The following is a 13,299-nucleotide window of genomic DNA, read 5'->3' on the forward strand; positions in this document are numbered from 1 at the left end:
CCCCCCCCCAATTCTTATCTTTTGGTTTAAAGTATTGAACAGCATTTCCAGTGCTCACCCCCACTCCCAATTTTCAAGACATTTTGCTGCCAAACAAAAGAAAAAGATGAAAAACAATTAAAAATTTGGGAGGTTCCTTTTCCTTTCCAGGCTTTCTCAAGGTATGGGTGTATACCCACATCTTAATATCAGGTCTTACACTGCAGTAGAAGTCAGCAATACTTAATGTGTTCTTATACTTTTCCTGACAGCCCCATCTACCAGGATCTAAAATCCATGTAAGAATCTCCACCCTGGTTGTGTAACCTGTGTTCACAGCCTGAGACACCCATGTTTAGGCATTTTTGGATCAATATGCTGAACTCCTGGTGTCTTCTGCAGCCACCTAGTCAACACAATCGAGCTGATGAATGCAGGTACCTACTTCAGACTGACCTGGATGCCTTCTGCTCCAATACTTGTAAGGGCATCTATAGCCTATAGGAGGAACCACACCTGGGTTTCTGGGTCTATGCTCCAGCCTGGGCTGCTTTTACATCCTCATGCCTCCTTCACTCATGCAGAATACTCCCAAACAGGGAAACCTCAGCCAGGAACAACCAAGATGTGGGATCAATTGACAGAGAAGGGACGAGGCACACCTCTCTTCTTCCATAACCCCATATGTTGAATAGAAAGCTGGGATGGAGATTTCCTTCCCTGCACCCTAACTACTGATAGGATCCTGCCAGGAAACTGAGGCATGGAGCAAGCTAGAAGGCAGAGGGTTACCATGTATGCTCCACAGTAATTTATATCTTCAGAGGAAAACAAAACAGCATCCTTGATGAAGTTGGATGAGGCTCGCAAAATGAATGATATGAAGAGGTGCATGTGGATGTAGTTCCTCGTACAGCGAAGTCTTCTGTTGCAAAAAAGAGAGAGAGGTCCCATAAAGTTACATTCCTAGCTAACATGAGTAGCTTGTGGCTGTAAACAGCAGGTTTCAACCCTTATTAATGTTAAACTGACAAATTAAGAACACTGTTTTCAGCCTGTGAAAGAAAGACTAATGCATTTCACAAGAAGGATATCCTGGAGAAGACCTTAAGCTAAAGTCACATCTGCTCCACTCAGATACTCAAACAAGATGAACACTGCCAGAAAAATTATGGTTTCATGCCAATTTGCTTGTTCTAGCCTCCTCTCTTTCTGGAGTAACACGAACCAAAGCTGTTTATCTGCACCTGGGTGGATTTATTTGGTTTGCTTGTGCAGTGCACTAGTGCATGCAATGTTTTCTGTATTAAACCTCCACATAATCTGGGCCCAGAGGCCATACAGCCAGAAGACAAGTTTGCAAAGTAGCTGGGGTTCCTTCTGCCCTTCTGACACTTACTGTAAGGGAATTTTTTTTCACTGAATAAGTAGCAAAGTACAAATTCCAGGTTATAAGGATGTGTGAAGATAAACTGACAGATTGCTGCTGTAAACTTCAATTTTTTACTTGCCCTGAAAGCCAACAGAAGGATCTTGTGTGGGCTGAGATGACCAGAAATCCTAGCCAAGTGTAAAACAGAGATGCTTCTCCTCACCTAAAAGAGATCAGGACCGCTAAGGCTATCATCAGTGTCACGAGGGAGGTGCAGTATCCAACGGTATACATGGTCTTCAGAGTCATGAAATAGGAGCGCTGCAGAGGAACATACATTCACATCTTTATGTTTGACTGTCTAATAGAAACCTGCCCATACCAAGAGAAAGGTGTCTGCTCCTATTTAACAAACAAATTTTATTGTAAAATCAGCTGCTGAAGTTTTACCATGAGCAACCCATTCCCATTATTTGGAGGAAGCGTATATGCTGAAAAACACTTGTAAGAACAACCCCACCTGAATTAAATCACAGCATCATTCAGTGTCTCCATAACATATTCCTCCCCCAAGGCTCCAGAGCTGCAAATCTGTGGTCATAGTCATTTATACTCACTCTTGCCTCATTTGTTGTGTCATTGACATTGTAGCCACAAGCAATATCAGGTCTTGGATATGGCTCAGACCAACCTTCACTTGTACAGTTTCGGTAGACAAAACCTGTGTGGTAACAACAAAAAGAAGACAAAACCAGGTGTGATCATTTCAAATTGTATCTTTGTTCTCCTCAGGGGTCAGTCACCAACCTATAGGGTTGATCGAAGAGTAAAGAGAACATTGCCTCCCCAGGCAATACACTCTGCATAGCTGGAGTTGAAATGCAGCTGAGCTAATTGTGTTGATACTTGCCTAGTGTACTTGTATGGGTCATGATATTGTTTGCCCACTCAGGGATGACTGCGATGGATGTGTTTTTATTAATTGCAACATAAATAATACTGTTCAGTACATCTGGTGTTTCTTTGACAGTATTCCAAGATCAGCAAACACATGACTTGTTCAATCACAGATTCATACTCTGTGCAAAACTGGTACTTTCCTGAATGCTTCCGCCTCCTCAGTGTGGTTAGTTATGGTCCAAAGAGAACACAAAACTTTAGATAGTCACAGATTTTTGGTGAGATTTCAATGAAAAAATGCAAGCCTTGTCCCCACAGCCAGGTCTTGGCAATATCTTACACTGCTGATTTCCTTGCTTACTCGTAAATTAAAGGCTAGGATGGGATTCCCCTCACTTAAGTTTAACTTCTGGAAACCAAATGCTTGAGCCCAACCGTGTCCCTCATGGCTGTCTTTCTAGTCAGTGGAGAAAAAGAGGCATTTGTGGAATTCACCTCATTTTCAGACAAACATCTGCAGAGGGCAGTTTGTCTGACTCACTTCTACTGGGATGCAGGCTCCTAAAGCTGAGTGAGATGGATCCCCAGCAAGTTGCACATGGTTGAATAGGACAGGTTTCAACATGTCCATATTCATGTTTGGGACTAAAGTGAAAGTGGGAAGTCCTGCCCTACGCACCTTACAATCTCACTGGAAGCAAATGGCCCTAGCAGTCATGTAGGCTATGTGCTGAAGAGAAGCAAAACTTTTACAAAGAGGTAAAACCACTACCTGCTATCCTACTCACATTAGTCTGTCAGGTAGGAGCCACACTTCAGAAACATGGAAAACCTGGTTTGCTGCAGCAGTGTCAGTACTAGCAAGGACTTAGAGAGGACCTGAAATCAGCAGCCCTTCTTAGCAGAAGCCTTGCCAGAAGGCATCATAAAAGTCTACTTTTTTCCCCACACATTTAGCCCTGGAGACTCTAAGGACATCCAGTTCCTGCGAAACATCCCCGCAGTGTTGAGGGAATGGAGGTAAATGCATGTGCAGCAGTGTCTGGCACTGGTTTATGCTCTTTGAAGCCCTGCTGAGACTGTCAGGACAGAGTCAGGGTTCCTGCTACCTCTGGGCTAATTCTGGTGACCTGACAACATGTCTGCACTTGATTTGAACTCACCTCTGTAAAACTGCAAGGCACAGCAAACATGCTGAGACTTCCAAGTGGAAAGAGCTCTGGGTGTGTCAGTATCAGACCATCATTCTGATGCTTTTATGAATATCTTGTTCCAGCTTAGCATCTTTAAAAGGGCCAGACTTGCTTTTTAAGCCAGGTTTTCTGTGTCCTGATGTGGTGTAGCAACAACAGGAGAGAAAAAGCTCTCCCAAACAGTTCTCCCCAACCTGTCTTGGCATTCGGCAAGGGAGTTGTATGGTGGCAAATTCTCTGCTTCGGCTTCAATTATTAAGACGCACATGCTTACAGCAAAGTGTTGTGCTTGTAAACATGTCCATAACTGGTTTTTGCCTGAGGATGTCAAAGTAGATCAGACGGAAGAAGTGAAATTCTGTGTTGGTGTGTGCATGCAATTGCATTATATGCAATGCATGGGAGATTATGAGTAAAGTTTTAACAATGGTACGTGCTTATGGGTGGCACACACACTGGGGAAGCTGCAGCATGCTCCACTCAGAGTGGATTTTGTGTCTGCAGTTTATCTAACAATCAATACTTGGTGTTTACTGGTGACTTGAAGGCTTTAGGAGTTGCCTAGGCAAGGGGGAACACTGGCTAAAGGTATGGCTGTGGAACTGGGGCCATCTGATGTGGCCTTCTCCTCTGACTCTGAATCCCCCACAGTCATTACATCGTTCCTCATTTCTTGCCTGAGACATAATGTGCAGGTCTGGATGTGAGCTTCAGTTATGTTACTGTTAGGTTACAGATTATTTTGTTTCTTCGGTCTGTTATGTGGGAAGGGGCCAGACACTCTGGGCTGCAAATGCAAGTCTAGATGTCAGCACAAAGCTCAACAGCACAGAGACCAGGGTTTGGTCAGAACTCAGAGCTATCTGTGTCCCTTAACATATGGGTCTTTGGCATTTGTGGCTGCCCATCTGCTTTGTCAGTGGCGAGGACAGAAAACTTTTGCCTTTTTTCCAAGCAAACAGATCTTTTTTCTTTTTTTTCTTTTGCAAAATTGCTTCAAACAGGGCAATGACTGTAACAGTAATTAAACACAGGAGTCACAAGCCAACCGCAGTATAAAATCAGAGAAGACTATGGCTATGAGAATGAGAATAGACTGTTGCTGACTTTCACCCAAAATGCCAGATGCAGAGACTGAAATAAGATGCAAATTCCAATGGACCATGTTTTGGGTTTCTGTTTTGAACACTGCCACTCTGATAATTACTTAACAGAAGCGACGGTAAGGAGGGCAACTAAAGTTTAAAGCTGTTAGAATATCTCCAAGATAACACAATGCACACTTGACATGTAGTTGCGACCTTTGGATGTACAAACTCCTGTTTTCCTCTCTGGTAAGAAGGCCAGAGACAGGGAGCAGTTCCCTCTAGCGGCTGTACCAGCAGGGTTTTCATCTAATGCGTTTGAGGGCTAGTATCACCACTTAAAAGATTTGTGAGCACATGCCAGATGGATGATTTCCTCAGCAGTGATCTGTGTCTTTGTGTAGTTTATCCTCTGTCGTTAAACCAGATTATAGGATTCAATGAGCAGCTACTGTTTGTGTGTACAGAAAGTAGCATACTATTTATTTTAATCTGAATGTCTCATGTCTGATCTTATTTAAAGAGCGCTAAGTGCTTCTCCTCTGCTTCTCTGATTTTTATTAGACAATCTAATACTTTGTCTCCCATTCCTCCCTCCATAAAATGAATGTCTGCTTTTCCGTAAGTACTAGACCTCATTAATCTGTGCCCTATAGCTGAAGAATGCAAAACCCTATTTCAATTTGAATCATTAATTCACTAAAGAAAAATGTAAGCACATTTCTTGGGCATTTCTGAAAAGCAGAAATGAACAGAAAGCAGACATAAATTCCCAATTAATGGCTCCTGATTACTGTAGCATACTGGGAATAAATTTCATTTCACTTCTGGCTTAGAAATCCCAGAAAAAGGACAACAAGTGTTGCTTCAGCTCATCTCATTTTGAGTAAGTTGTTTGGTAAGCCATAACATCTGAGTTTCCATGAATTTGTGCCACTTGTGTGGAGCCTGTCACAGCCAAGGGATTAACCCTCCGGTGCAGATTTCCTTCTGATGGAGGCAAAAAAAGGATCTTTCATCCCGACCTGGCTGGCTGTTTTGCCAAAACTTGTATGAACTCAATGCTGTGTGAATTTTTGTCCATGTCAAGCTCAGCTGAAATGGACAAAGATCAGCCACTGGCTCTGGGAGTTATTAGAAGGGGAAAGACAGACAGAAATATGTAAACACAGAGGCTGAGTGGTAAAAACTTTTCCCCTTAAGAAATCATGCTAAAAACTGCTTTTCAGGACATTTTCTTCTCGCACTTTTTTCCACGTGGTTAAGAAAAGTAAATGCTTAAAGCACTTTGCTACTTTAATTCCATATTTAGTTTAGTGTTGGAAATGGAGCTGCTAGGTGAACACTGGTCTTTCAAATAAGCAGGAACACAGTTTCACTTTAGGTTCAGAACTGACAGTGACATCTTTGTAAATAACATATTTAACAAAGAACACCTGGTCAATAAAAGCGTATCTTTAGTGTTACCTTTTTCCCCAGTCAGCATCTGGAAGAATTCAGGGCACTGAGCACTGACAATCTGTCCCACAGTGGATGAAGGCCAGCAGCTCATGTTATCCCACATGCCAGCACATCTGCCTGAGAGGGCAACAACAAAACACCATGCAGCATCTCCCAGTGATGAAACACCATGGAACTTCTCCCAACAATAAAACATGATCAAACATGTCCAAGCAGCAAAGCACCATGCACCATCTCCCAGGGACCAAGGCAGCTACAGGAACAAAGATGCTCAGTACTCTGAACAGCAAGCTGGATGAGACAGAGCGAGACCTTCTGAAATCTGTCGAGACAGGTTCTCCTTGCTTTAAATCACCTCAAGCAAGTTGCAGGCCTGTCCCATTCTGGTGCCTGACTCCACTGATATATACTAGCTAGACAAAGAGCAATTGGGGGCATTATGATCTTTTTATCAGGTCCTTGACTATCCATCTGTTTTCTAGTAACTATTGAATGGCCCTGGAAAGATGAAGGAAACCAGAGGTGAACTTTTTAGCTCATATTTCAGTCTTTCTAAATCTTCCACATCCTAATGTTTTCTTTATATAATCCTTCTGTAAACAGAAAAAGACACAACTTGACTAGGAGTTTAAACAGCTTCAGACTGATACAGGGGAAAAGGCAGAGAGGAACAGTATTGATGTCATTCTTTTATCACCATAAACACCCCTCTGCTTGTTCATCTCTTTCATTATGCCAAGACTGTGCTGGAACGAATAATGCCAACAGTCTGGGCTTGGCTGCGGGTCTCAGTTGCTCTTTCTACTGAAGGAGAGCAAAGCTTTGCCAAACTCTGTCAGTCCCAGGGACTGTAAAAGGAAGGAATTCACATTTACAGGCCAGGGCAAAACACTGATACACACCACTATTCTGGCAAAACCTGCCCATACTATTCTTCTTTCCAAGACCAGACCTCTGATAGTGTGACACAGCTGCTGGAGGACCCATCTCAGAGCAGCCACTGAACCTAGAGTCCTGCTGGACTCTACAGGCACAAGCCTGTAGCTCTGTCGCCCTCCCTGCACCTTCTGCCAGCTGAGGCCTCTAGCAGCTGCAGGGACTGGCTGACACTGCCCAGATTCACCCCATTTCCCCCAGCCAAGGCTGGACTTTTTGTGGTCCCCCTTCTACATTCAGGGTGTGAAGGAGGTTTTGAGTGCCCTTGACTTGGCTGTGTTGCCTTTTAGCAGGACTGGTAGAGATGCATCAGGCAGCTAGCTGGTGGTCAATGGAGCACAGCATGATGGTGATCTCAACTTCGACATCTTGCTTAGGTGCTACAAGCTGGCATGGGTGAATTTTGGCCTGCAGTGAAGAGTGTTAATAGAGAAGATCTACAGCTGATGTCATTTGTGTTACAAACTGTAACCCTGGCCTTTCTTACTTTGCTCTTCTCCAGACATAGTCTGAAATCATTCGGACTAGGTCCATGTTGCCTCTGCTCACTGTCATTGGTTTTAGCAAAGCCTTCTTTGTGGGGTTTGTAACATGACAGGGAAAAGAGAGGCCACTGAATCATACGAGGACCACCCTACGCCTGGCAGGTCCTGTTGTGTGCTGAATGCCCTGCACACTCACTGAAAGGAGAGGGGAGAAAATGCTGAATTCTGTCTTCAATAGATTCATGCTTTTCAAGGCCAGCCTCCATTACCCTGACAAAAATATTTACACTTTTAGAAATGAATTGATATCCTCCAGCACAACAGTCCTAGTGCCTGAAAATACAGAGCTCTTCACAGCCAGGGCACCTCAGCTCTGGTGTCTTCCCTGTGCCAATGTTTATGGAACTAGGTAACCATTTACATCAAAGCAACTGTTTAACAGCAAATGAAACACTGCATTGGGTGGTATTTATACCTAGCCATGTAGCACTGTTTGGTTATTGAACATGCATGCCAATGTCACTTGCATAAAGTCCCCAAATCAGACTCAGTGCACAGAAACACCTGGAAAAATTACAACGTTGGGATGATCTCCTCCCAGAAGGAGGTATTTCCAGATGCATTATTCCCCAGCATTACTTCATAATTCACCAAGGTAACAAATCCTCCTTGAGTAAAGACCAGCAAAAGGAAATTCCTGGGCTCTTTCTTTGGGAACCATTACTTGGGGAAAGATGTACATCTTACCCCTCTTAGTTCCTCTGGGATTTCACTGCCAGGAGGTCTGTTTGCTGAGTTACAGAGACAGAGAGGAGCATAGTCACTCCGACCACTTTCAGCTTAAAGCCTTCTGTCATGTGGGTATTCCTGAGCCCATGGCAGTATGCCTTGTTTAATCTGCCTTGTAATGTTAAAAGAGCAATTTTGAAAGTCACTGGAAATGCTTTCTCAAATATTTAAGAAATCTTACAGCTTTAACTTCTTTTTCTCTAGATCTAGGGAGGGCGGGCACAGAGGGTAGAATTATTTGACTGAAATAAAACAAGACCACCTGTAAAACAGTACTGCCTGCTAACTTACGCCAGTGCTGGTCCGCACCTGCACAGTACTGTGAAGTTTAACTTGTTTGCATCCTTGTCCAAGATAGAGAAGAATTCAAAATCCTCTGCAACATGCAAGATTTTGTTTCTGATGTGCTCCCTAGTTGTAAGGAGTGCAGCTGAGCAGCTGAGTTAACTCCTACATCTATTGATGTCACAGTAAGATCAAAATCCTGCTCTTGGAGCCTTATAATAGATTTTACCCACTTTTCTGCTCCTAAATGAGAGATGCATACAAGGTGCATGCCTCCTATGGGAAGGAATGTGGGGTTATCTGATTTTGAGGCCAGCTAGCTCATGTGAGAGCACTTTTTACCATGCACATGAGTTTGGCTTTACCTGAGCTCAGGAGCAGATCATTTTCTGTCGTTCTGTTCTTTGCCTCCAGGGAGAGAGTCTCAGCACAGTTTTCTTCCTCCCTTTTCAGGACACTCAGGAGGTCGCAGACAGGTGGGACAGCTCTGATCTGCAAATTTTAAAAGCATTGAAATAATTTTTTCTCTTAAAACTTACATCTCCTCAAGAGGGTTTGCTGTTCTTATGCTCACACTGCCCATGCAACCCTATCAACTGATTGTGGGCAATATTTCTTTGAAATACAGTCAGTTTTCCTAATTAGTCTGCTTTTTTTATAGTAGCAGCTGGCAAGCACAGACTGAGTTTCTGCCTTGTCCCCTTTACCGTTACACTATTGTTATTGAGAAAGATGTGTTTTTCTGCTAAATTAAGTACATGAACAGGATGATCTTCCAAAAGACTGGAGAGACATCCAAACCACTGCTGGACTTTCCTAGAGCAACAAAGAATTAATTACTTGCCTCTGGCAGCATTGAACAATAGACCTGGTGGGTCATTTTCCCAGGCACAAGTGGTCCAAATATGTCCACTGGTTGCAGACCACCAAAGCCTGTTTCACTGCTACTGATCAGGAAGCTGCAGGAGCCAACCTGAAAACAGAATCTAACCCAGATTTTTGTGAAAACCTAGATGGTAATCTGTCATAAGGTATTTTTTACACCTTCCCATCTTGCCTCATCCTCCTTTCTCACATAGTAGTGTGGGAAATGTTAGTCTTAACTTAATCCTGATGTAGCAATTAAATGTGCAGTTTATGCTATATGCGGCTGGACCAAAATGAATGTAAAAACCAGCTACCAACCGTTAAAATGCCATATACTAAAAAATTAATTGCAGAATGATTTGCAGGACAAGATCCCTGTTGTTATGTCTTGTAGTAAAAAAGTGCCTTTACCATGTCTATTATCTTACTAGTTTCTGTTATTTTTGACAATAAAAATACTGAATATAAGCAGTTATAACAAGTTAGATAATTCCTCCCTCATGAACAAACCCAGAAATCTTTATAAATTCCCACTATGGAACTTATATGTACACACACATATATATGTATATGTGTATATGCACACATGCTTAAAATATTAAAAACAAGTCACCAAGATGTATTATTTGAAAAGTGTCAATTAGAATTTTTTAATGATGTACTTTGGGTGGGAAAAGTCAATCCAGCAGCATCGTACTACTACTCAATATACTCAATCTTGTAGCATCTCTGATCACTTTCAGATTAGATTTAAAAGACAGAATGATCACTGAAACCCTTGTAATGAGAACTATTGCTTTTCTACAATTAAATTTTTGCCCAACAGACATTTTGGCTGGAATTATTCTGGCTATTGTATTTCTGAACAAACTTTGATCTTTTCGGCAGTGTATCATGTATCATCTCATCGGTTTGTTGTATTTAACTTGATCATCTTTCTTCCTTGTCTTTGTGTGTCATGAAATAAGTAAATTAAAAAATATTTAGTTTTGCATAATGTAATGAATTTTCTGGAATCACACATGCACAGAATTCAGAAGAAACAAACTATCTTCCAATACCAGGATTTAAATATATTTTTAATTTGTGTATTATTTGAAAAAATTAGATTTAAAAAATCCATTTAATTTTAGAAAAAATAGAAATACCTGAGTGGAGTAACATGTCTGAAGAAATGTAATTGCATTTAGTGGTTCCAGTTGTTAGCCGAAGGCTGAATTTGATAATTTCTAAAAATGGACAGGTTTTTTAAATGTACACTATCACTCTCTATTTTTATGTATTTCATTAGCAATAGTAAAGCAATTTAGTACATTTTCAGAGTTCACAAGTAGGAATGTGCCAGTTAAGACCTACAAGATACTTCTGCTGTAGTATCTCTGTCCAAAAGTTGCTTTGAAAGTACTTTAGAAAACGGTATTAGTGCTGAGCATTTGAAGTGGCCAGCAGAACCAGTCTGGTTTGCATAGAGGTCATCCAAGATGATAATAACATATGTAAAAACAAATGCTAGCAATTGCATTAGTAACACTCTCAGAAACAGGAAAATTCTTCATCTTAAATAAGCCTATACATCTTGTGGGCACTGTTTTCCTTTAAGGAATGTAGGTCTTAAGAAAGTTTTCATTCTAGAAAGAGTTTTAAAGCCTATGTTATTTCTCTACAACTAGAATGAGGCTACAGGCTTTCAGCACATTCATTTGGGAAGACCACACTGATGATCTGATACAGCATTATTTTCTCATAATAAGCAGGATTATGGTGTAGCTAATGTCTTACAATTACTGGTTTACCCTGCTAAATGCTGGCCACGCTATTCTTCTGATCAGATAGATAACACTGTCTGGCAACAGATGTATGGGTAAGAGGATTTTAAACACAGAGAAAGCAGTGAGCCCCCAGGTGCTTGTTTAAAGACCTCATTTTCCACAAGCATGGTCCCTCAGTTGGTCTTTTCCAATGCTGGCATCTGATGGGACAGGCTGGGTATGAGTGGGGCCATTGCAGGTACAGCATGGCTGTTTGCTGAGCAATGCAAAAGCCCACTTCCCATGCCAAGGCCAGATAACCCTGCTCTGCTCCTGACTGTACTCAGTGTTGCTCCTGTTTACTGTCCACAACTGGGAGCCAACATCCTGCCCCTGAACCTTGAAATCAAAGAGGTAAGTGGACATTCAGCTTCTTGGTTCTCTTCCTAAACAGTCCACTGAAACAGCTCCCAGCTCACAGGCTGTCAGATTTTGATGAGGGGGTAAGACATCCTCGTGTTTTGTTTAAACACAATATAAGATACCAGAACCATTTCAAACAGAAATAGCCGTGGTAACTAGATGTCTAGATAACTAGAATGGGCAGAAAGCTTCAGTTTCTGATATTGATAGCAACCGTCATCTGCACCTTTTAACCTGTGAAATGAATGGACTAATTGATATAAATAATATTTACAGCCGCAGAATTCACAGCTATTTAATTTGAATGTAAGTGAGTTTAGTTTAATGAAAGGATTTAAAGGCGAATAAAAGATGCCTGTCAAAATCAAAACACATATTTTTAGGGACTAGAAAAAGAACAAGTGGAAGGAGATGCTTTCAGTGGCACCCTGAACAATCGTATCTCTTTACAGAGTCCTTTAGGTAGTACTTAACTATAAGAAAGCAAAATGACAAGAAAGCCATCATAGTCACTACTTTTATTGTGGAAGACAATCAAAAAAGCAAGAATGTTTGCAGACTGCATTTACGCTGTAATTAAAATGTCTAGACAAAGCTCAGGTTTTCTCAGAGTGTGAACCAAATCCCCTGCTGGGACAAATACATTGATTTTTACAATAGCTGTAATGAAACAGTAGTTTTTTACATTTGATGAGAGTCTGATCCTTTCCCAATTTCTCACACCCAAGCTGGATGTATTTCAATCTTGGATTTGTATGGTTTCAAAATCTGAGTAAGCTGAGCAGCTCCTGGAGATCACAGCCCAGGTTCTGCAGTCCTTGCCGACTGGTCTGGGTGCCTGGAGCTCAGCGGTGACAATTTGCCAGTGAATATCCCAGTAAGGGGATAACCCAGTGAAGGAAACCAAACTCTGTGGGTCAAACATTACTTTGCATTCCTTCATTCTGAGTCAACGTAGGCATTGGTAGTGGTGGGTATTCCCCTTTAGGGGATTGCTTGCTGGTGTAAATCAGCGAAGTTTTTCTAAATAGCATAAAATCTTTTCTTCATCATAGAACCTGCTATGATTACCAAAACACATTAGTAACGCTACTGTTTTAAACAGGTTGGGAAACTGAGACATCCAGCATCCAGCCATCTGGTCTCTGTCAATTTGTGCAGGAAGCAGCAGAAGCAAGAAAAAAATGAAAAATATCCCAGGTTCTACACAGGTCTTTTTAAATAAAGGCAACACGACTTCATGGAATAGAGGTGCATTTACTCGAATGACATGTGATTCTGTGAAATTCAGAATAAATAGCTTTGAGCACTTACCAGGACAGCTGAAATCCAGAAGATGATCACCCAGATGGTCCACATAGTCAATCACAGTCTGTTTTCTTCATCCCTTATGCATCAGAGGACACTGGACTGTCTGTATGCTCTGCAGCGTGGCTCCTAGCTTCTTTCACTACATCCGTTTCCCTCCTTCCTTTTTTTTTCCGTTACAGCTTTGACCATCCTTAGCCAATGTTTCTCTCCAGCTGCTGAGCCCTAGAGAGCATCAGCAATGACAGCCTCCCTCCCCATCCACCCCCCAAACTCTCCTCCTCCTCTGCAGAAGCCTCCTGTCCCAAGAATAACAGCACCTCTGTTGAGCATGTCCCTGCTATCGCCTTCCTCCATTTCTGGCTATTGTTCACTGTTATCGACGGGTGTTGCTGGTGAATGATCATTCCTCACTCTCCCATGATAAGGGACCAAGCAGGACTCTCATGTAAGATGTCAGCCCCACAA

General features: G+C 42.0%; 1 protein-coding gene across 1 annotated transcript in view; it reads right to left on the minus strand.

The window, feature by feature from the left end:
- Nucleotides 1-12,882, minus strand: part of SCTR (secretin receptor) — an 18,688-nt gene extending 5,806 nt beyond the window's left edge. The window contains exons 1-6 of the mRNA XM_010019068.1: nt 12,838-12,882; nt 8,851-8,977; nt 5,997-6,107; nt 1,969-2,072; nt 1,575-1,672; nt 772-904 (exon numbers count right to left, since the gene is read on the minus strand). Of these exons, the coding sequence (XP_010017370.1) occupies nt 772-904; nt 1,575-1,672; nt 1,969-2,072; nt 5,997-6,107; nt 8,851-8,977; nt 12,838-12,882 (618 nt within the window). The remainder of the gene's footprint in view (nt 1-771; nt 905-1,574; nt 1,673-1,968; nt 2,073-5,996; nt 6,108-8,850; nt 8,978-12,837) is intronic.
- Between the last annotated feature and the right edge of the window lie 417 nt (nt 12,883-13,299).

Source organism: Nestor notabilis, unplaced genomic scaffold, assembly GCF_000696875.1.
Source record: "Nestor notabilis isolate BGI_N333 unplaced genomic scaffold, ASM69687v1 scaffold14567, whole genome shotgun sequence".
Classification (NCBI taxonomy): Eukaryota; Metazoa; Chordata; class Aves; order Psittaciformes; family Psittacidae; genus Nestor; species Nestor notabilis.